Source organism: Tupaia chinensis, unplaced genomic scaffold (assembly GCF_000334495.1).
Source record: "Tupaia chinensis unplaced genomic scaffold, TupChi_1.0 Scaffold000361_2, whole genome shotgun sequence".
Lineage (NCBI taxonomy): Eukaryota > Metazoa > Chordata > Mammalia > Scandentia > Tupaiidae > Tupaia > Tupaia belangeri.
In genome coordinates, this window is record NW_006159858.1 from 1,666,438 (window position 1) to 1,688,662 (window position 22,225).

Genomic DNA, 22,225 nt, shown 5'->3' on the forward strand with positions numbered 1-22,225 from the left:
AGAAGGCACCACACAATGAGGCATGATCATGCTGCAATCCTTTTTCCTTCAGGATTTTGGGCACACACATACACTCATAATGTCTTTTAAGTCACTGGGACTGGGATTTAAACCACTGTCACCCATATGGGATCCAGTTTCCTACGCACAGCACTTAACTGCTGTGCTATGGAGTTGGCCCAAGTTGGAATTTTATTTATTTATACCTGAAAGCTAAAGAGTGTTCCCAGTACACCATTCTTTAAACTATAACAATCTGTATCAAGCAGAAACCACACAAACACTCCTTCCTTTCCAATTTACTTAGTCCTGTACATCCGAGATTGATTTTTAACAATGAATTTTTTAAAAAAATCATTTATTTGTTATACTTTCCTAATATTTAGGCTAAATTTTATGAAAATGTTTATATTCACTGTTTATTCAAAATTCTTGCTAAAGGCTTTGTCTTGAATGTGTAAAACCATTCGCCGAGCATAGAAGTCCCTGTATTCCTCTGGTAATTCAGCCAGTGTTTTTAAGGCTCTGTCCAAAATTTGTGTGGCTCTTGATGCTGCTGTAGGATCTTTGTTTCCATATGTATCTGTTTTATCATAGCATTCAGATGGAAGGTGCTTCCAAAAGACATTCACTCCCACTCCAAACTCTTCAGAAATTACATTATGGAACCATAAAGCTGGAGAAAGTTTAAAAAACAAGTTAAAAATAAAACCTACGGTTAAAAAAAACACAAAATGTCAGTGAAATATCACGAATTGCATATAGCCAATGTAGGAAATAATTCTTGTAACCAGATCCCTTCGTTAGCAAACTCTCAGCTTTTAACAGAATTATTTTAACTTTTATGAATTGCCAACCAATTTAAAGTGTCAATATCACAACCCTTACTTTTAAAACCTTTAGAAATAGCATTTTTTCCTTTTAACTTGAAAGACATAATAAAGTTATATTTATTTTGCAGTTCTCTAATTTGGGGCTGTGTTTTGTGTTCCTTGTTTACACTTCTGAGTCATACAACCACATCAAAAGTGTTTATTTTTTGTACACAGAACTTTTCAATTATTTGAGAGTATCTTTGACCTCTTCGGATTCGGTACTGTACTTTTGTTCTCAAAGACTTCCTGTTCAAGCTGCAATTAGGTTTTCTAGCTTCCTTAAATCTGCACTCATTGTAGCCTCCTCAGTTTTATATTTCTAATGCAACTGTCTTTAATTCTTTTAGCTCCTGTATAGTAGTATATAAAACTCCAGCAAATATTTTGGTGGTGGAGATTATAAGCAAACTATTATATATATCAGTTTTTACTTTCACTAGAAAGTTTACTTCATTTTCAACTGAGTGTAAACATTAGGTACTAGAGGAACACTAAAACAACATGACAGTTTAACAAAGATGGAATCATGAATCACATCAAAAAATTGTTCAGTTTGTAAAAGGGAGAAAGGATTTAAATTTTAGAAGCAAACTCATTCTAAGAGTGCTTGAGGAAAAAAACAAAAGCTTAAAATATTTTGATTTACAAAAGTAGTTTTCAAACATGGTTTTAATCTTAACCACATTTTGAGAGTTTTTCTTATTCAATATATTAGGAAGAAATGCTAACCATTTTGTTAAATTTAAATCCAAAGATGGAAATTTTCCTTTTGTTTCAAAATATATGCAAATGTTCAGTATTTCTGTTTTTCTCCTTTTTCTTTTTTAAAGCTGTATATAGCAACAGGGAAAATGCATAATCTTTACCCATGCTCCAAAGATACAAAACAAAATATTTAAATTAAGTTTAAAAATATTGCAATAAGTTTAAAGAATAATATAACAGCTGCTTCCAAGGAATATAAGCATGAGAAGCCATTTTATCTCATGTTTATAGACAATCATTATATGAAGGACACTGTATTCGGGCCCTTTGGGGCAGATAATTAGCAAAATACGGTTCCTTTTCCACAAGGAATTTATCATCTAGTCCCAAATGAGATAATCATTTTTATCTTTATTAATATATTTTACTTAAGTCTATCACTGAAAGAAGTACTGGTTATTAAAATATTAACTTTGATATGGGAATTACAATTAAGTAAATATTACTGGTTAACGCCCTGTTTAATTTTTTTTTTTAATTTTGACAGAGTGCATATGGATTCATCAGGGAGACAATGAAGGAAGGAAAGGGAAAACTCCCCGACCACTCCATGGAGAATGGTTACACTCAATCCCTTCTCCATCTCTCCATTGTGTAAGGATATGCATATGCTGCAACATGCTTCTCAAGCCACGAGGTCCAAGACAAGTTGTGGAGATGGCCAGGTGGGATCTGGCTGCCTTAACCTCTAGGCCACAGAGTCAGAACTAACAATATGAAAATGTTATGAATTTTGTAATTACTAAACAAAGAAACAAGCGGCACTAATTCATGCTGCGTACAGAAAAACTGTACACAAGATAGCACAGGTGTTGAGATGATATTTCTTGATAAAACATTTTAAAACGTTAATTTTACAAATAATGATTTTAAATATCATCCAGTTACAATTTTTTCCCAGATAAAGTGTCTCATTTGATGTTATTTAATAAAATAACTTAGCATGCAACATTATTATACTTCCAGGCTGTCCTGGAAGAACAAGCCTGTTAACTTTACAGAGTGCTCTGACACTTTAAACACACACAGCGGGCCAGTAGGTGGTGTAGTGGTTAAGGTGCTAGACTCACACATGGTTGACCATAGTTTTAGTTTCAGATCTGGTAGCTTGAAACACACACCAAGCGCATGTACACGCATGCCCAAAATCCTGAGCGGAGAATGGAGAAGGGACTGTGGTGCGGCCATCCCCTTGGGGGGTGATTTCTTGCCTTTTCTTTCTCTCTTTCTCTGTGTCCCTGGTGAGCACATATACTCAACAGCAAAAATCACTTAAAAACAAACAAATTGCACACATGTATGTATAAAAAACATTGTATGGGATAGAATGTATGTAATAAATACACTTTTGTACTAAAAAAAAAAATCACATGAAGGATGAGTGACAGTACAAATCTTTTTCTTTTTTTTGGAGAGATTTTCACTATAGGGCACATGGGCTTGCCATATAGAGACAGACATAGAGACAGAAAGCGAGAAATCACCCCCCCCCCGAGGGGGGATGGTCACGCCACAATCCCTTCTCCTCCATTCTACTCTCGGGATCTTGGGCACACACGCACACGTGCCCAGCGTGAGTTTTAAGCCACCGGGTCCGGGATGTGAACCGCAGTCGACTACATGGGAGTCCAGTGACCTAGCCATTACGCTAACTGCTGGTTCCTGAGTGACAGTACAAATCTTATAAACAGCACATTTCTGAGGTCTAGAAATCTTACCAGGAATGAATAATACATCACCTGCTCCAAGGGAACATTCATACCTTCTAGCCTTGGAAAAGAGTGGATATTTACCCAAGTCTGGGTTATCTATATTCAGCACTTCCGATTTAGTACCTGAAAATTTCCAGAAAGGAAAAATACAGATTGAGTAAAATAAGCATTTTTTTTAAAAATCACAAAATATGAAAAATGTATTCTTTCCTATATAGTTACTATATTTGTACTATGAGAATAATTACTATTCTCCTGAAAACTAAGACAATTTTCAGTGATCTACTCTTTAATTATGACCATTGACACCCATATAATATAATTAAGATAAGCTGAAAATATTATTCTTCATATACTTTATCATTACAACAGATATACATACAGTGGAGATCATAATCAGAAAAAAGATTAGAAAAAAGTTCTAAATTCTCTTTTATTTTGAGAATAGATTTCTTAAAAGCATAATTGAATAAACATTTGAAATAAGAACTTAAAGAGAAAAAGCGTACCTGATAAATATAAATACTGGGCATCTCGGGGACTGAATAGTACAACACGCTTTTTTCCCGTCACTTGTATTAAGAGATTATCCATTACCTGAAGGCCAGTAACAACTTATGGGTAAGCATTATCTAAAATGCAAATAAACAGAACCAACAGCATTCTAAACAGTTAACTGTACTCTATTGTTTAATAGGATCTGATTTCTGTTACCTAAAACTCTTATAGTCATATTCTAATCTATCAGTGAAACAATTTGTATTCCACATATTACTGTGCCTTTACTGAAGAAAGTTTTTTTTCTTTTTCTTTTTTTTATTATTGCCTTAAAGTGGATTGGCAAATTAGGAAATCTAGAATCAGGAAAACCATTTGTCTTTACCCCACCATTAAGTGATAGCAAGGATAGTTAAACCTACTTGAGGCTTCCTTTAATATTCATTTTACTTAATTGTCAAGGCCTACTAGAGGCTAAAATTAGACAACAGATTGAAAGCACTGAGAAAAATTAGCTGTTAGGAAAACACATGGTACTGCTGTAACCACTGCTAAGCTGATAGTATGTGTCTAACCATAACCATAATTTGGTTAGACATTTCTTAATTTTGAAATTATTTCTATAGAAATATAATCTGGTTAATTTTAATATGCTTATTAATGGAGCAATCTTAACTTTTCCTGTGTAAAGAAGAGTAATTTTCTTAATACAGATTGTGAAAAACGTTTAAGCCATATGATTCTCAGCTAAGGAATCAAGATATACCCTAAGCAAGATACAGCTGATTATTTACATATCATTTCTACCTAAGCATTTCTCCTTTTAGCACAACTCTTTATTTATATAACCATTAATCATATAATTAAAACGAGTTTCTCTGACTTTCAGAAAAACTTTTTATATTATATTCTGAAATAACTCAAAGTAAAAAAGAAACTATTTAAAATTTAAAACACAGTCTTAGACTAGAGATTTAAAAATGTATGCATGCATTAGCATCATTTTCTCACTACACTGTGCATAAAAAACTTAAAAATATCTTATGCTAAGGGGCCAGCAGGTGGCAATGTGGTTAAGGTACTAGACTCCCACATGACCAAACACTTAAAGAGTTTTGGATCTGCAGCTTGAAACTCAGGCCGGGTGCATGTGCATGTGTGCCCCAAATCCTGAGAGAATAGAGAAAAGGGATTATGGCATGGCCATCCTCCCGGGGGGATGATTTCTCACTTTCCTTCTCTCTCTCTTTCTCTCTTTCTCTCTCTCTCTCTCCAGCAAGCATATACTTCTTATAATGAAAGCATTAAAAAAAAAAATTGTGCTAAGTTTTCATATCTACATTATTTAATTACAGATTTACTAACCTTGCTAAAATCTTCTGAAAAGGCCCTCAACTGAATTACCAAATATACATAAAACAAACATAGTCTGATTGTGAAACATATATAAAGCATAGTAGTTTGACTTAGAACTTCAAAAAAATATTCTTTTATCTTTGGAAGCCTGTTAGGTATTGCTTTTATTTCACAACTTTCTTTACCTCCAACAGTAAACAATATACAGTGCTAGCATTTTTTTAGGTGTTTGCCACAGGGCACATGCATTCACTGGAGAGAAACGGAGAGAGAGAGGGACAGTGAGAAATCACCCCCCCGGGGGGGATGAACATGCCTGAATCTCTTCTCCTCCATTCTCTTCTTGGGATTTTGGGCACACACACTCATCCCCAGCATGATTTTCAAGCTGCCAGGTCCAGGACTCGAACTGTGGTCAGCCATGAGGGAATTCAGAGCCTTAACCAACTTCTGACCCTGATAATGCTAGTATTTTTAATGTTTTAAAAAGACATATATATACACACACATATGTATGTATACATATAATAAATAAATAAAATAATACCAGTGAATAAACAATCAAGGTCAATATTTTATACATCTTTTACCATCCTGCAAATATAGTAGATATTTGATATTCTAAGCGATATATATATCCTATGACTTTCAGCTACACCCAAATTCTGAGAAATGGCTTTACGCAAGCTTCTGCCTTTTTCTTGAAAAACTATTTGGATGTTACACGTATCTGAATGGCCAGAGTCGAGTGCATTATTTACACATCCTCACAGCATAAGCTTATCGCTTTTTTCACCTTAAAAACTTCCCATCTGGTGACTATTTTCACATGGCAAAAAAAATATTTTTTTCAAAAAACTTTGTGTGTATGTAGGTATGTATGTATGTATGTGTGTGTGTATATACATATATATATATATGTATATATGATGAACAAGAACAGCGAAATATGAATGTGAAGAACTAACTAGGCTTTGCTATTAGATTCACTACCATACTTCCATAGTCACTGATTTGCAGCATTCCTATTTCAAAGCTCATATTTCAGCAAATTATAATACACAGTAAAGATCTTTACAGAAAGTTAAAACTATTAATGTTAAATCTACAAATGCTAGAGATCTGGTATTACTTTAGATTTCTAATTTATGTAGCATACATCATAGTGAGTCCAAAGTTGTAATCCTGGTGAACTAATTCGAAAAACACTGGAAAAAAACTGCTCCTCTTTGAAGAATTCTGGAAACTTAATATCTCCTTCCAATAAAGGAAACTGTTTTCTGATATCTGCAATATCCTGCATCAACAGAAATATTAAAAATAAAAAAGTGAATTAAAAAAAATCAAGAAAGATCGTAATAATAAATAGTATCGGTACAGTGCTTACTTTATACAAGGTCCCATGATATTAAAGGGGAATGGAGCAAAACCACGTTCACTGCTTTAAAATACCATGATTTGACTCTGAATACATATCAAACCATATTTTAATGAATTATTCAGGATTATTTTGGGCCAGTATTTTATTAGCTGAATGTCCACCTATGAAATATGCAGTAGATGAGGTTTTTATTTTTTGCTTTTATTTATTTAAATTTTTGGAGAGGTTTTTGCCATAGGGCGCATATACTCGCCAGACAGAGAGACGTCCCTAGGGGGGATGGCCATGCTGCAATCCCTTCTCCTCCATTCACCTCTCGGGATCTTGGGCACACACACACACACACACGCGCCCGGTGTGAGTTTTAAGGCACCGGGTCCTGGACTCGAACTGCAGTCGACTACATGGGAGTCCAGCGACATAGCCATTATGCTAACTGCTGGTCCCAGGTTTTTATTTATTTTTTTTTTTAAGAGATTTTTGCTAAAGGGTGCATGTGCTTGCCAGAGAGGAACGGATACAAAAAGTGAAAAATCACCCTTCAGGGGGATGGCCATGCCACAATTCCTTCCTCTCCATTCTCTCTTTTGAGTTTCAAGCCTTCGGATCTGGGACTCCGACCACAGGCAATCATGTGGGAGTCTAGTACCTTAACCACTACGCTCCTGCTGACCCCAACGAGATTTCTTAGTGTGTATAGATTAGATGACTTTAAGCACTAAAATTCCATGGTCCCGTTTGTAAACTAAGTAATGAGTTTTTAATAATCTTACTTCTTATTCATGGGCACAAATCAGAATGGAAAAGGATAAACAGGTTGTATGTCAGGCAGTTGAGTATAAAAATTACAGTGCCAATTAACATATATACATTAAGTTTTAACCAATTGTTTCACATTCAAAATTCTTACCTTTCTAGGGTCTTCGCCAAGTGACCGTAAATAGTATTTCTCATCCTTCAATAGCCCAAAGAAAAATAACATCATAATTCATTTTAAAATATTAGAAAATAAAGAAGGAAGGAAATAAGTATTAAAATCTGACCTAGTTCAGTTTTCTAAAAAGTTCAATTACCTTACCCTTTCTACTAATGCTCTCTGGTGGCCATATGAAGAAATGTCTTTATATGTTGTTCATAATAATGACTGGATCCAGAAAACATTAAGTAAAATAATTTTAAATAATATACCATATCTAAAGTCATATGATTAATTTGGACTGTATACTCTCAATGTCTTAGGCTCCTTTAACAGTGTGTTAATACTTAATAAATTCCCACCTATGTATCACACATGATCTCAAAGTACTGTTGAGAGCCAAGAGGAAAGTTGATAAAATACAAAATGCGGAATACTTTCAATAGTGAATTTTTTTTTTTTGAAAAGTTTTTGCTATAGGGCGCGTGCGCTTGCCAGACAGAGACAGAGACAGAGAGACAGAAAGCGAGAAATCACCCCCCAGGGGGGATGGCCACGCCGCAATCCCTTCTCCTCCATACTCCTCTCGGGATCTTGGGCACACAAACACACGCGCCTGACATGAGTTTTAAGCCACCGGGTCCGGGATGCGAACTGCAGTCGACTACGTGGGAGTCCAGTGACATAGCCATTATGCTAACTGCTGGTCCCTCAATAGTGAATTTTTTTTAAATCTGAAAAAAAAAAAAACATTGCATTTTATCAAGCTAAGCCTGTCCATGATCATATAAATTCTCATCCAAATTCTTGAGTTCATTTAAAATACAGGGGGCCTTCAAAAAGTTTGCAGAAGAATGGAAGTAGGTGTTTACTTTGGTGCAAAACACTCTGAAATCCACAAACAACTTTCTCATTGTATGCATTTTCCATGACTTTTTTAAAGATTCCTTTTATATCATTGGAAATATATTTCATGATAGTGGACTTAAATTGATACTTTTAAAAATTATTGTTTATACTTTATACTTCACTGAGTAGCTAAAGAGAGAACTGTTTAAATAATATGAAAACATTCACTATTGTCTGTATTTTCTGATAGAGAACTGAGACATACTGAGTTAAGCAAATGGAGAATCCAACTAAAAAATTGTCTTTTAAACCAACATTGATCATTATGACACAAACTTCAAAATAAATCTTATTTACCTTAAAGCATTATAAGTCTATGATCACAAATTTAACTAATGATTCACTGTTTCTAAGTTTTTAGCTAGTGATCTATCAGATAGGTTCTATATATTTATTTCCAGTTAATGAGGCTTTGAAGTTCTTCAAAATTCTAAGGATTTTCTACCAGTTGTAATGTTTTAGGATTTAAAAACTAAATTCATGTGGCACACATGGAGATGCACTGCTCAGATCCCCCTTCATGGAAGGACTCGTTCCTTAGTTACATGAAGTGTGACCAACTCAGAGCTGCCAGCTGTTAAATCCTTCAGGTCCTCTGCAGCATCTGATCCACAGTCACACTCTTCTTGAGGCAGCCCCAACAGATGACTGAGTCAGATGAAGGCCTAGACACCGCCACCCACTGCAGTCCTCCTCTGACAGTCTTTGCTCAGGAGTTCCTCAAAGAGCTGGCAAGACTGACTGATGGCGTCCTCCTACCCAGGCCTGTTTCTTCCCCTTCCCTTTCTCAGGTAGTACTTCCTAAACCTTTTGTACTCCTAATTCCATCTCAGCCTCTGCTTCCTGGAGGACTGAACTGACAGTCCATGTTTACCATGTTTACCTACTTTCCATAGGCTCTAGACTTTAATCCTTTTTCCTATTTCTTTTATTTCACGGGACACCTGATGGCTATTTAAATTTGTGCCATCCATTGTCCTTAGACAGAAGGGTAGCAAAGGACCTGACAACATACATTTGAAGCAAGTTAAAAACAGTTCTTAGGTATAGCTAATGAAATCAATTTTGAAAAGACATTTAAGTCACACTGTAGAATCACAGACCTCCAGGATTTGGGAGGGGATCTTGGTGGCAACTGTTACCAGATAAGGGAACTATGAAAATGCAACACCTTTTACAACAAAAATGCCCAGTCAAGCTAGTTCAAATGCAGACAATAGCTTTACTTAAAGCTTAAAAAGCAGTTTCTTTTATTTGTTTATTTTTAAACATTTATTTACTTATTTGTTGTAATTTTCAAGCCACCAGGTCCAGGTCTTAAACCATGGTCGGCCATATGGGAATCCAGCACCCTAACCACCATGCTACCTTCTGGTCCCCAAAAGCAGTTTATTTTAAAATGTGCCTTTCAGATAACATAGAGCATTAAAAAAAAAAGAAATCTATATATCAGCTTCAATGCCTTATCTCAAGGAATTTAATTGGGATTATTTAAAGCTAAACTATACAGTGAAATAAAAAGAATTCTTCTGCACTTAATCCTGAAAGTACAGTAAATGCACACACTAGAAAACATAACTAACAATAATAAAATATGAAAATAGTCTAACAGTTAATAAGATGTGAAATAAAGTTCTCAATTAGCACCTGAATTTGATATATCAGACCAAAGCATTTTCAAAGAAAGCAAATATTTATAGCTCACATTTAATGAATAGGTCTACATGTTGGACACACTGCCAAATCCTTCTCAGATTTTATTTAGTAATCCTTATAAAAAAACCCTTGTGAAATAGATACTATTATCATCACCACTTTATAGATGAGTATACCAAGGCACAGAACAGTAACATGAACCAGGTTCGAGTGCTAATGAATAGAGAACTGGAGTCCGTGGTATAGACACCCAGACCTGTGGCTATCTGAGAAGGTCGCTGTTCTGGTATATATTCACCGAGTATACAGCTATTAATGCTCTCTTAAACAAACAAACAAACAAACAAAACCCAAACAGTTAAACGCAATTACCTCTGAAATAAAGAATTCTTTATGCTTTTCTTCAGCTGCTCTCTGGACCAATTTGTCAAATGGTAAAGTTCTGAAGTAAACAAAAGAATCCTAGGATTTAATAACAGCTCAACTTTTAATAATTTAATCACAGGTTTGTTAGAGTTGGACATAATCTTCTGTTTTACAATATCCACAATTTTTATTACAACCTATTATGTGGAATTCTAAATTTCTGGAGATTATTTAGTGGTAAGTCATCTGAAATTTTGGAATGATAGGTTTTTATCTTATTTTCCTTAATTTGCCAAAGGGTGTATGTGCTCACCAGAGAGAAACAGAGAGGGAGAGAAAGAAAGCACCCTGCAACAGGGCATGATCACACCACTATCTTTTATTCTTCTCTCACTTTGGGATTTTGGGCATCTACACACATGTACCTGGCATGTATTTCAAGCCACCAAGTCTGGAACTTGCTTCGGGAGGTCAGTCATATGACGACTGCACTTCTGCCTCGAAACCTCTGACTAAGAACTGCAATCTTGGGACCAGCAGATGGTGTCATGGTTACATCACTGGACTCCCACATAGTTGACCATGGTTGGAGTCTCAGACCTAGTACTTAAAACTCATGCCCAGGTGTGTGTGCATGCGTGCCCAAAATCCCAACATGAGGATGGAAGAGAAGAGACTGCGTGGCCATCCCACTGGGGAGTGATTTCTCACCTTCTGTCTCTCTTCTCTCCAGGAAGTGTACATGCCCTATAGCAAAAATCTCTCTAACAAAAAAAAAAAAAAAAAAAAGAATTGCACTCTTCAGTTTTGCCACCAAATAGCTTCCCATTTTACTGGGAAAGGGGAGAAAAGGTTATGAGGATGGAAGAGAAGAGACTGCATGGCCATCCCACTGGGGAGTGATTTCTCACCTTCTGTCTCTCTTCTCTCCAGGAAGTGTACATGCCCTATAGCAAAAATCTCTCTAACAAAAAAAAAAAAAAAAAAAAGAATTGCACTCTTCAGTTTTGCCACCAAATAGCTTCCCATTTTACTGGGAAAGGGGAGAAAAGGTTAGTAAAGTCTTTTTCCCTCTGAGATGATGACTTTGGGCTAGATTCTTTTCTTCTAGCACTGTTTTCTGATAAATATACAGGGTAAAGATAAATATGGAATCTCAGCTGTGTTAACAAACAATATTGTTCATTGTAAAAATGACCCTTAACTGGTGAATTATAATAGTACTAGAAAGCCTATGGGTAGACTACAAATACTTGTTAGGAACCGGGATTTGGCTTTTCTGGGTGCAGTGTAACTCTCATAACTGAGGTATGTCTCTTGGAAGAACCTAAACACTAAGTTCATGGGCTGTTTAAAGCTGCTGGTTTCAGTGGGCCACATGGCTTACCTATGCAAGGGTGTTTCTGTACCAACTCCATACTTCTGTTCTCTTAAAACTAAGCTGTCAGTTGGTGAGTCAAAAAATGGCTTTTGGAGTCAAATAAAGATTCTTGTTAAAGTATCGATCTTCAAATGTTTGATAAAGGAGAAAAACAACGTCCAACTGAAGTGATAACAATGATACAAGAGGTCTTCAAAAGCTCATAGAAAATGCATAATATGAAATCCATAGTATACATGGATTTCAAACATTTTTTACACCAAATGAACTTGTAATTTAATTCCATTTTCTGTGAACTTTTGGAAGTCCTACTGTATGCATGTGTAGGATTTCTTACTTCTTGTTTTGGCCTAGATGCCTCCCTTCTTTCCTACTGCCTGGTAAATGCTGAAAATGACTACTATTTCTTGCACTAAAAAAAAAAAAAAAATCCTGCAAACTTAACTGCAAGACTTGGAGGAAGCTGAGATAGGAACTGTTACATAATATATGTGCTTCAAAACAAGTTCTGAAAAATTTGAAAGACATGACAAAACAGCAAGTCAATTCAAGATGAAGCTTCAATACCTATTTATTACAGCAATGAACTCTCTGGAAAATAAACATCATTAAGTACAGGCTGAAAAATACTTGTCATTTCAGCACTTTCTTCCACTTTCTTGATTTAATAAAAAATGAAAAGTTCTTGTACTGGGATAAACTCATGGCAATTAAATTTAATTCATGGCCTATTAAAAACCGAAACTATAATGGTGAATAGTCAAAGGATCAAAAAACAAAATTGCTTTGGCAGCTGCTATATGAGCTTGAAAAACTCTAATTAGAAAGGAATGACCCTAGATATTAGAAACTGTTTAATCACCTCTAAATAGAAGTTTTTTTGTGAACAACATGGTTTCTCAATAGATTGAATCTGCTGAGAATGCACATGCCCAGAATTCGAAAGTTACTTGTTATTTAACATTTGGTGTGGTATGTGTGTTGTGTTTTTCTGAAGACAGTGTCTTGCTATGTCATTATCTTCTTGCTTCAACCTCCTGAGTAGCTGGGGACCTCAGGCCCCTGCCACTACACCTGGCTTTTTTAGGGTGAGTAGGGAATCAAACCCACACCTTCCATGGCCCCAGCCTGATGAGCAGCAGCAACCACCATGTGTTAAATTAGGCTGGGCCTAACCTGACATTTTAATGAAACTCAGGGGAATAAATAGCATATGAAATGCGCTAGATGACAGCATTTAAAGTTTCAAGTTTAGACATTCAGCAGCTTTTGACTGTCTTTTATCTACTTTTAAGAGATTCCACAGCATAAAAGGACAACCATGAGAGAAAATAAAGGTATTTAAGGTATTTTACCAAAGAGAAAATTAAGGGGACCAGCAGTTAGCATAATGGCTATGTCGCTGGACTCCTATGTAGTTGACTGTGGTTTGAGTCCCGGAGCCGGTGGCTTAAAACTCACGCTGGGCATGTGTGCGTGCATGCCCAAGATCCTGAGAGGAGAATGGAGAAGGGATTGCGGTGCGGTCATCCCCCCCGGGGGGTGATTTCTCGCTTTCTGTCTCTCTGTCTCTGTCTGTCTGACGAACGCACGCATCCTATAGCAAAAACCTCTCCAAAAAAAGAGAAAATTAAGTATGATTTTTAAAAGCTATCCAAATTGACCTCCCCCCAAAAATATCAAACATAACCTGTCCTGTATTTCTGGAGAAAGCAAAAAAATAAAATTAAAAAAAGGAGCTTTTTATAGATTTTACTCTAGATAAGTTACTAAAGTAGTAGGATCAACCAATTAATCAACTACTGAATAAATACAGCACACCCAACTTCAGCTCTCTCATTACAGAAATTTTCTTTCTTCCATGACTCCAGAAGCTATTAGGTGTACACCCTACTTAAAATATGATCTTCGTATAATTATATAAACTCAGAATTCTTGTCTTTCAAAAGCTGCTATTTTAAAAATCTATAAACTATTCCATGATTATATCAATGCAGACAAAAGATGAAATGCCACATGGTTTTTATATAATAATACAAAATTATTTTCAAAGTTTTTAAAGAGTTACTTGTATCCCCCAAATAAACCTCAGAAGAAAATACCTATACACAAAGTTCTTACTAATGAAGTCCATCTGTGCAACTGTAGTGACATGAATCTTTACTTCTTTATTGCCTCCGACTTGGCTTAAGTAATCCACTGTCCATTTGCTTGTACATGTGCCCAAATCAATTCCTTCCAACACAAGAGGTTTTCTCTGTTAAATGAGGGAAAAAACACAGTTAAGAAAATTCACATAAACTAACAAAATTTGTATATGGCAAGAGATAAAAACAAGTAAGATTTGATTCTTGATCCCAAGTTGTTCAAACTTAAAACTTTTGATAGTTTATGTGGTCACTAACACAGGAAAAGGACCCATGCAATACACCTAGAACAAAATTTTGAGATTAGGGGATCAAAACAGCAGTACTATCAACAGATAATAAACAGAGAAATCTGAATGTTACATAAAATATTTTCATGCTATTTATGACAAAATATAAATGATTAAACTTTGCACTTTACCATCAAATAGTTTTTGTAACTTTACCATTCCACATTTACAGAACATAATAAAGAATTCCCATATTTGGGACCAGCAGTTAGCATAATGGCTATGTCGCTGGACTCCCACATAGCTGACCGTGGTTCGTGTCCCAGACCCGGTGGCTTAAAACTCACGCCGGGCACGTGTGCGTGCATGCCCAAAATCCCGAGAGGAGAATGGAGGAGAAGGGACTGCGGTGTGGCCATCCCCTCTGGGGGGTGTGATTTCTCGCTTTCTGTCTCTCTGTTTTTCTCTCTCTGTCTGGAGAACACACGTGCCCTATAACAAAAATCTCTTAAAAAAAAAAAAGAATTCCCATATTCATCAACTATTAATTTAACATTCTGGCTATTTGCATTATCCTTTGCTCCCATTCTTACTATACACACTATTAAAGATAATTTTTTTCAAAATTATTTCAACTGCTGGCATATACAAATTCGAGTAAATTTCCTAAGAACAAAGGCATTCTCTTACATAACTACAGGATAATTGTCAAAATAGCATTTAACACTGATGTAACACTATCTAATCTACAATCAATATTCAAATCTTGCTAATTGTTGCAATATCTTCTTTCAGTGTTATTTTAATTTTTAATGGCCCAGAATTCAATCTGAGATACCACACTGCATTCAGTTTGCATGTCTCCCTGAATCTGGAAAAGTTTCTCAGCCTTTTCCTTCCACGACCTTGCCATTTTTGAAAGTACAGGCCAGTGATTTTGTAGAATGCCTCTCAATTTATCTGGAGTTTCTTCACTAATAGGTTCGGGCTACGCGTTTTGGGGAAGGAATGTACCACAGAAGGAATGCTGTAGCATTCCCAGGGTACCACATCAGATGACATGTGATATTCTGCCCAAGTATTCGTGATTTGTCTTAATCAACTGCTAGTTCCTGCCTGAAATAATTTCTTCTACAATACATTTATTGGTAGCCTACTGTCGAAAGGAATTCTGACTTCTCCAATTATTTATTTTACTTACTGGGTAATCTATTGATATAATTTTGATGTTCATATTATCCCAGATTTAGCCAAGGAGGCTCTTTTAAGCTGGTTCTTGAGATTTTTTAACCTTAGTGCTTCCTTATTTTAATAAATAACACAATCCAGTATTCCTTTTATAGTTTCTCTTCCCCTTGAAGTCATTTCTTCAAGTAATTCTGGTTTATTTTGGTGGGGAACATTTAACCTCTGCCTTCTCAGTGGACAATGCTAAGAAATCTGTGAGGGTGTGTGTACAGCCCACACATATAAATACATGCACACATATGTGCATATCATACCTGTTTCTAGTTACTTCTCTTCATATATGTACACATATACTCTGCATACATACATGTATAGACATGGATGGATGTATAATACATATTTCAAGGTTTATTCTAAGTCTTTTTTTTTGGAGAGGATTTTGCTATAGGGCGCGTGCGCTCGCCTCGCCAGACAGACAGAGAGACAGAAAGCGAGAAATCACCCCCCAGGGGGGATGGCCACACCGCAATCCCTTCTCCTCCACTCTCCTCTCGGGATCTTGGGCATGCACGCACACGCGCCCGGCATGAGTTTAAGCCACTGGGTCTGGGACCCGAACTGCGGTCAACTATGTGGGAGTCCTGCGACATAGCCATTACAGTAACTGCTGGTCCTTTATTCTAAGTCTTTATTGTTTATATAGTCATTAGTCCCTTCTCCAACAGTGAGAAACCTAGTTCATTTGCAAAATTCCAGAATTCACAGAAAGTCTTTCACAACTGCTGTGCCATACCACTGTAAAACACAAGATTACTGGCCCAGCCTGGTGATAAAGTCAGCAGCAAACTGAACTGAAGCCGCAAAGTAATCCATGGGTTTGGAGCTCCTGGTCAGCCTGAAAACATGCCAGGTGCATGAACATGTAACTAAGCTGGGAGGCCAGAGAAAAGGGGTCAGAACATAAGACCTCATTGAGGGTGCTTCTCTCTCTCACTCATGTGCACATACACATTATCATAAATCAAACAATGAAAAGGAAAAAAAAAAACAGATAAAAAGGTCTATGACTAGAACAAGTTTGTCCTCAGTTATCTTTCCTCTTTAGATGAGGACATATAATAAAAGTACTATGTTAAAGAAAGTGACTTGGGTTACTTCTCCTCCCCTTTAGGCAGGTTCATTTATGATTTTTTTACTATGTTAAGATTTTGGTTTGCTAATTATTCCTCTTTCTTGATTTTATTATTACTTCAGAATGTAAAACATTAACATGATCCCCAATGTCAAAACTATACAAAAAGGTCACCCCATCCACATTTTTCCACTCTCTAGGTACTAGTCCCTTGTAGATAACCAATCTTATTTCTTTATGGCTTACCATTTCTGTTTTGCAAAACCATCATGTGCATATATACATACACACACACACACATGCATATAAATATGTGTATATTTATATTCCAAATATATATATATATATATATATACACACACATACATATATATGTGTAATATATATGTATTTCTAGTCCTATTCCTCAGAAAGGAAATAAGATTGGTAAGGCATTTGATATTAATTAGGCCTTGAGAGATATGTGGGCATGGAACATTGACTATGATTTTATTACTTTTAGAAAAGTCAGAACATGATCTCAAAGACTGGCTGGAACTTCTTGATCTATAAACTAACTTACATATTCTGGATTGTAGCATGAAAGATTGTTGTCATAGAAACCTATTAGACTAACACTAAAAGAAGCATTAATACTTACTGTATGTCTGCACTCTGGCAGAAACTGAAGGACTTGATGGGATAGAAGAGAGAGCAACGGTACATACCAGAAGCTGCATGGGATGTAGTGTGTGGGGGAGGGTTTCAGGAGAAAATGAGTACAGACACAAGAATGCAAGTGAAGAAGGGGAATGGGCTATGGAATGGTGTAATATAGCAATGTAAAAAACGCTGACTATTCTTTAAGTTCCAAAAAAAAAAAAACCTAAACAAAAAAACCCCCTAGATTATCACATGTATACAATATGTAATGCTCAATGTTGAAAATGAATGTCTGTGATTTGACAATTACACACTACATACATATTATGAAGAGCCATACTATATATCCTATTAAAAAAGATTTTTTTTTCCAAATTGCTAGCAGGCATATTTGCTCACCAGAGAGAAACAGAGACCAGGAAGGTGAGAAAGTACCTCCACACACATGGAGGGTAGTCATGATGTAATCCCTTCTCCTCCATTTCTCTTTTCAGAATTTTGGACCCATAAGCACACACTCCCAGTGTGTCTCTCAAGCTGCTGGGTCCAGGACTTGAACTGCAGTCATATGGGATCCAGCTACCTGAACCACCTTGCCACTGGCTGGCCCTAAATAAATTTAAAGAAAGAAATATTAGCCAGGACCAGCATATGGCATAATGGTTATGTCACTGGACTCCCACATAGTTGAGCTTAGTTTGAGTCCCGCACTTGGTGACTTAAAATTCACGCTGGGTGCCTGTGCATGCGTGCTGGAGATCCCAAGAGGAGAATGAAGGAGAAGGGATTGCAATGTGGCCATTCCCCCTGGGGTGATTTCTTACTTTCTATCTCTCTGTCTCTTTCTCTCTCTGGCAAGTACACATGCCCTATACCAAAAATCTCTCTCTAAAACAAACAAGCAAAAAATATTAATGTAAGTCCTTGAGAAGAGAATAAAGGCTAAGAGTGAGATGGGTGGGTAAAAGTTGCCCTCAGGGGCTAGCAGGTGGCATGGTGATTAAGGTGCCGGATTCCCACACGGTCAACTATGGTTCAAGTCCTGGACTTGGAGGCTTGAAAATCACACCAGGCACATGTATATGTGTGCCCAAAATCCCAGGAGGAGAATGGAGAAGAAGGGATTGCAGTGTGGCCATCCTCCTTGGGAGTGGCAGGGGAAGGAAAGTGAATTCTCACTTTCCCTCTCACTGTCTCTGTCTCTCTCCACCAAAAATATGTGCCCTATGGCAAAAACCTTAAAAAAAAAAAAAAAAACAGGGTAGGGGCCAGCAGGTGGCACGGTGGTTAAGGTGCTAGACTCCTCCCACATGGCTAACTGTGGTACAAGTCTTGTACCAGGTTCCAAAAAAAAAAAAAAGATCGGCCTCAGGGAATGGATGAAGTCTCAGTTATGTCCCTCACATATCTACTAATATCTAAAGTAAATGCTCAAGGAAAATTCTTAGGTAGCTAGCATTAAAGTAAAAGCCCTAAGTTATTACCGCCTGCATACTGTTCACAGTACCCCACCTCCTAACTGTAGCTTCTACTAAAATGTATGATATGTGAAACATAAAGAGCCAAACAGAAATTTATGCTGTTCTTGCAAACCAGTGCTGTGAGTTCTTAGGGGAAAGTCAACTTCTGTAGTCGCTTCTTTTCAATGTTCCCTATGAAAACTCTGAACCCTGCCATTCTGGAGCATTGATTATAGTCTTCTGAAGTCTCTGTTCCTAGGTACCTCATCCTCATATTTTAGTTTGAATAAACCTTTGCTTGGTTGAGAAATTTTGATCAGACTTCTTTATTTTGGGTTGATATTTCCCCCTTTTTTAATGCCAAAAGTAGCTTATTATATAAGTTTATTATATTTTTTAACCTACTTTTTAAAATTTAAAAATCTACCCTGAAAATCACTGCTCTCAGTTCAGATATTACCTTCATTCTTTTTTATAGTTAGGTACACCTCAGTGTAAATGAACGATCATTTATTTCATCACTCTCCTATGCATATGCATTTAGTTTATTTCCAATAATCTGCAAGCACAACACTATGTAGATATGTTCACATTTTGGGAGTGTTATTTTCATAGACAATTCCTAAATGAGGAATTGGTTGGTCATAAAGAACAGTTTGTTAGATGTGTCAAGAGCTGTCTCACCTGCTATAAAGGGTGCGAGTGTCAGTTTCTCCATAGTCTCGCCAGGAGTTTATTATTAAAACTTTTTAATTTTTGCCAGTATGATAGGTTAGAAGTGGTACTTTAGTGTACTCTTCTCTTACAAATAGAGTTGAATATCCTTTCATGTTTAAAAGACATTTTAACGTTTGCTTTTTGCTTTGTCAACTGCTCATTTTTCTTTCTTTTTTTTTTTTTGAGAGAGATTTTCGCTATAGGGCGCGTGCGCTCGCCAGACAGACAGAGAGAGACATAGAGACAGAAGGCGAGAAATCACCCCCCAGGGGGGATGGTCACACTGCAATCCCTTCTCCTCCATTCTCCTCTCGGGATCTTGGGCATGCACGCACACGCGCCCGGCGTGAGTTTTAAGCCACCGGGTCCAGGACACGAACCGCGGTCGACTACGTGGGAGTCCAGCAACATAGCCATTACGCTAACTGCTGGTTCCCAACTGCTCATTTTTCTATCAGATATTTGGCACTTACTGACTCCTTTGAAAAGGTCTTTATATATATATACAAGGGCTTTTATTGCCCTTTTGAAATACATGTTGCAAATATTTTCTCCCAGTTTGTATGTCTTTCGACTTTGCTTAGTGTGTCTGCCATACAAATTTATGCGGTCAAATTTTTATCTTTTCTTTCATTATACCTGAAGTCTGAGTAATAGTTAGAAAGGCCTCTGTAGACTTAGATTATAGAGTAACTTACTAATTTTATTTTTGTAGTCTCATTTCTGATCCATTTAAAGTTCATTCTCACATACAGTATGAAATATAAATCTAATTTTTTTGAGAGGTTTTTGCTATAGGGCGCGTGCGCTCGCCAGAAAGACAGAGAGACAAAGAGACAGAAAGCGCGAAATCACCCCCCCAGGGGGGATGGTCACACCGCAATCCCCTCTCCTCCACTCTCTTCTTGGGATCTTGGGCACGAATGCACATGCTCCTGGCGTGAGTTTAAGCCCAGGTCTGGGACTCGAACCGTGGTCAACTACATGAGAGTCCAGCGACATAGCTAACTGCTGGTCCCATAAAACTAATCATTTTCTAAGTGACTACCCAGCTGGCCCAGCACCATTAGGACAGTAAAGTTACACTGTATTTTATAATGGTGGACATGTAACATAAATTTGTCTAAGCATACAGAACCTACAACACCAAGAGTAGATCTTTTTTTTTGGAGAGGTTTTTGCTATAGGGCACGTGCGCTCGCCAGACAGACAGAGAGAGACATAGAGACAGAAAGCGAGAAATCACCCCCCAGGGGGGATGGTCACGCCACAATCCCTTCTCCTCCATTCTCCTCTCGGGATCTTGGGCATGCACGCACACGCGCCTGGCGTGAGTTTTAAGCCACCGGGTCCGGGACGCGAACCGCGGTCGACTACGTGGGAGTCCAGCGACATAGCCATTATGCTAACTAACTGCTGGTTCCCCCAAGAGTAGATCTTAATGTAACTATGGACTTTGATGAAAATTATGTATCAGTGCAGGTTCAACAAATGTAACAAATCTAATACCCCAGTTGGAATGTTTAGGCTATGCGAGGAGACAGGAAGTATATTGTACCTTCTCAATTTTTAATCTAAAGCTGACCTACAAAATAAAGTCTAGTTTTATTTTTATTTTTTAAAATCTTGTTTGCCATGGGGGGGGGTATGCACTCGCTGGAGAGAGACAGAGGGAAAGTAAGAAATCGCCCCCTTTGGTGGGGCAAGAAGGGGAGTGGCTGTGCAGTAATCCCTTATCCTGCATTTTCCTTTACAGATTTTGGGCACACAGGCACATGTGCCTTGTGCGTTTTTCAGGCTGCTGTGTCTGGGACTCCAACCCTGGAGCCTGCCATGTGGGGATCCAGCACCTTAACCACTATGCCATTTGCTGGCCCTAGAGTCTATCTTTAAAAAGTCAATTTCTGTCCTGTGATTTTAAAATTCATCACACACTATACTGACATATGAATGGAAATATATTTGGGAAAAAAAAAAGAAATATATTTGGGGATAAATAAAGAAAAGAAGGTTTCTTTCATTCCTATTCTATTCATCTAATCTGTCTATAGATGCACCTGTACCCTATACATCGCTGATCATGATGCTACAGGACTACGCCCCTTACACTTTTCTTTTTAGTATTTACAAGTAGAAAGGTTTTTTCCTCCAATTTTGTTATTAATTTACAGTTTTACTTCCTGATGACCAGAGGAAGTTTTCTACTTTTGAAACTTCATGCTTTGTGACATATTATATGTCTTGTCTGGGACGATTAATTATAAAATACCTTTTACTATGGATCTTACAAAGTACTTCCACACATCATTCAAGCTTCATAATACTGCCCTGTAGGCATTTTTTTTTTTTAATAGAAAGATTTTTGCTACAGGGCGCACGTGCTTGCTGTAGAGAGACAGACAGAAAGCGAGAAATCACCCCCCGGGGGGATGGCCACTCCGCAATCCCTTCTCTTCCATTCTCCTCTCGTGGTTTTGGGCACACACACACACACATGCCTAGTGTGAGTTTCAAGCCGCCGGATCTGGGACTTGACCATGGTCAACCACTTGGGAATCCAGCGATGTAACGAACCATTATGCTACCTGCTGGTCCTGGCACTTTTTTTAAGAGAGATTTTTGCTATTGGGCATGTGCACTCACCTGACAGAGAGAGAGATAGAGAGCGAGCAAGAGAGAAATCACCCTCTAGGGGGAGGGCCATGCCACAATCCCGTCTCCTCCATTCTCCTCTTGGGTTTTTCGGCAGGTGCACACATGTACCTGGCATAAGTTTTAGGCCACTGAGTTCAGGACTCAAACCTGGTCAACTATGTGGGAGTCGTGATGTAACTAGTACACCACCCGCTGGAAACCCTGTGGACATTTTATGACTAACACATCCTGAGACAAAG

The 22,225-nt window shown here is 37.3% G+C and overlaps 1 protein-coding gene across 2 annotated transcripts in view; it reads right to left on the reverse strand.

The window, feature by feature from the left end:
* Positions 1 to 348: 348 nt before the first annotated feature.
* The window catches only part of TYW5 (tRNA-yW synthesizing protein 5), a 24,568-nt gene continuing 2,691 nt past the window's right edge, over positions 349 to 22,225 (reverse strand). Inside the window, exons 2-8 of one of the 2 annotated variants that reach the window (XM_006152987.3) lie at positions 13,918 to 14,072; positions 10,441 to 10,510; positions 7,498 to 7,542; positions 6,366 to 6,503; positions 3,862 to 3,949; positions 3,380 to 3,475; positions 349 to 676 (exon numbers count right to left, since the gene is read on the reverse strand). In XM_006152987.3, the coding sequence (XP_006153049.1) occupies positions 420 to 676; positions 3,380 to 3,475; positions 3,862 to 3,949; positions 6,366 to 6,503; positions 7,498 to 7,542; positions 10,441 to 10,510; positions 13,918 to 14,072 (849 nt within the window). In that variant the 3' untranslated portion in view covers positions 349 to 419. Of the gene's footprint in view, positions 677 to 3,358; positions 3,476 to 3,861; positions 3,950 to 6,365; positions 6,504 to 7,497; positions 7,543 to 10,440; positions 10,511 to 13,917; positions 14,073 to 22,225 lie in introns of both variants that reach the window. The other variant, XM_006152986.3, reaches the window with a different exon arrangement.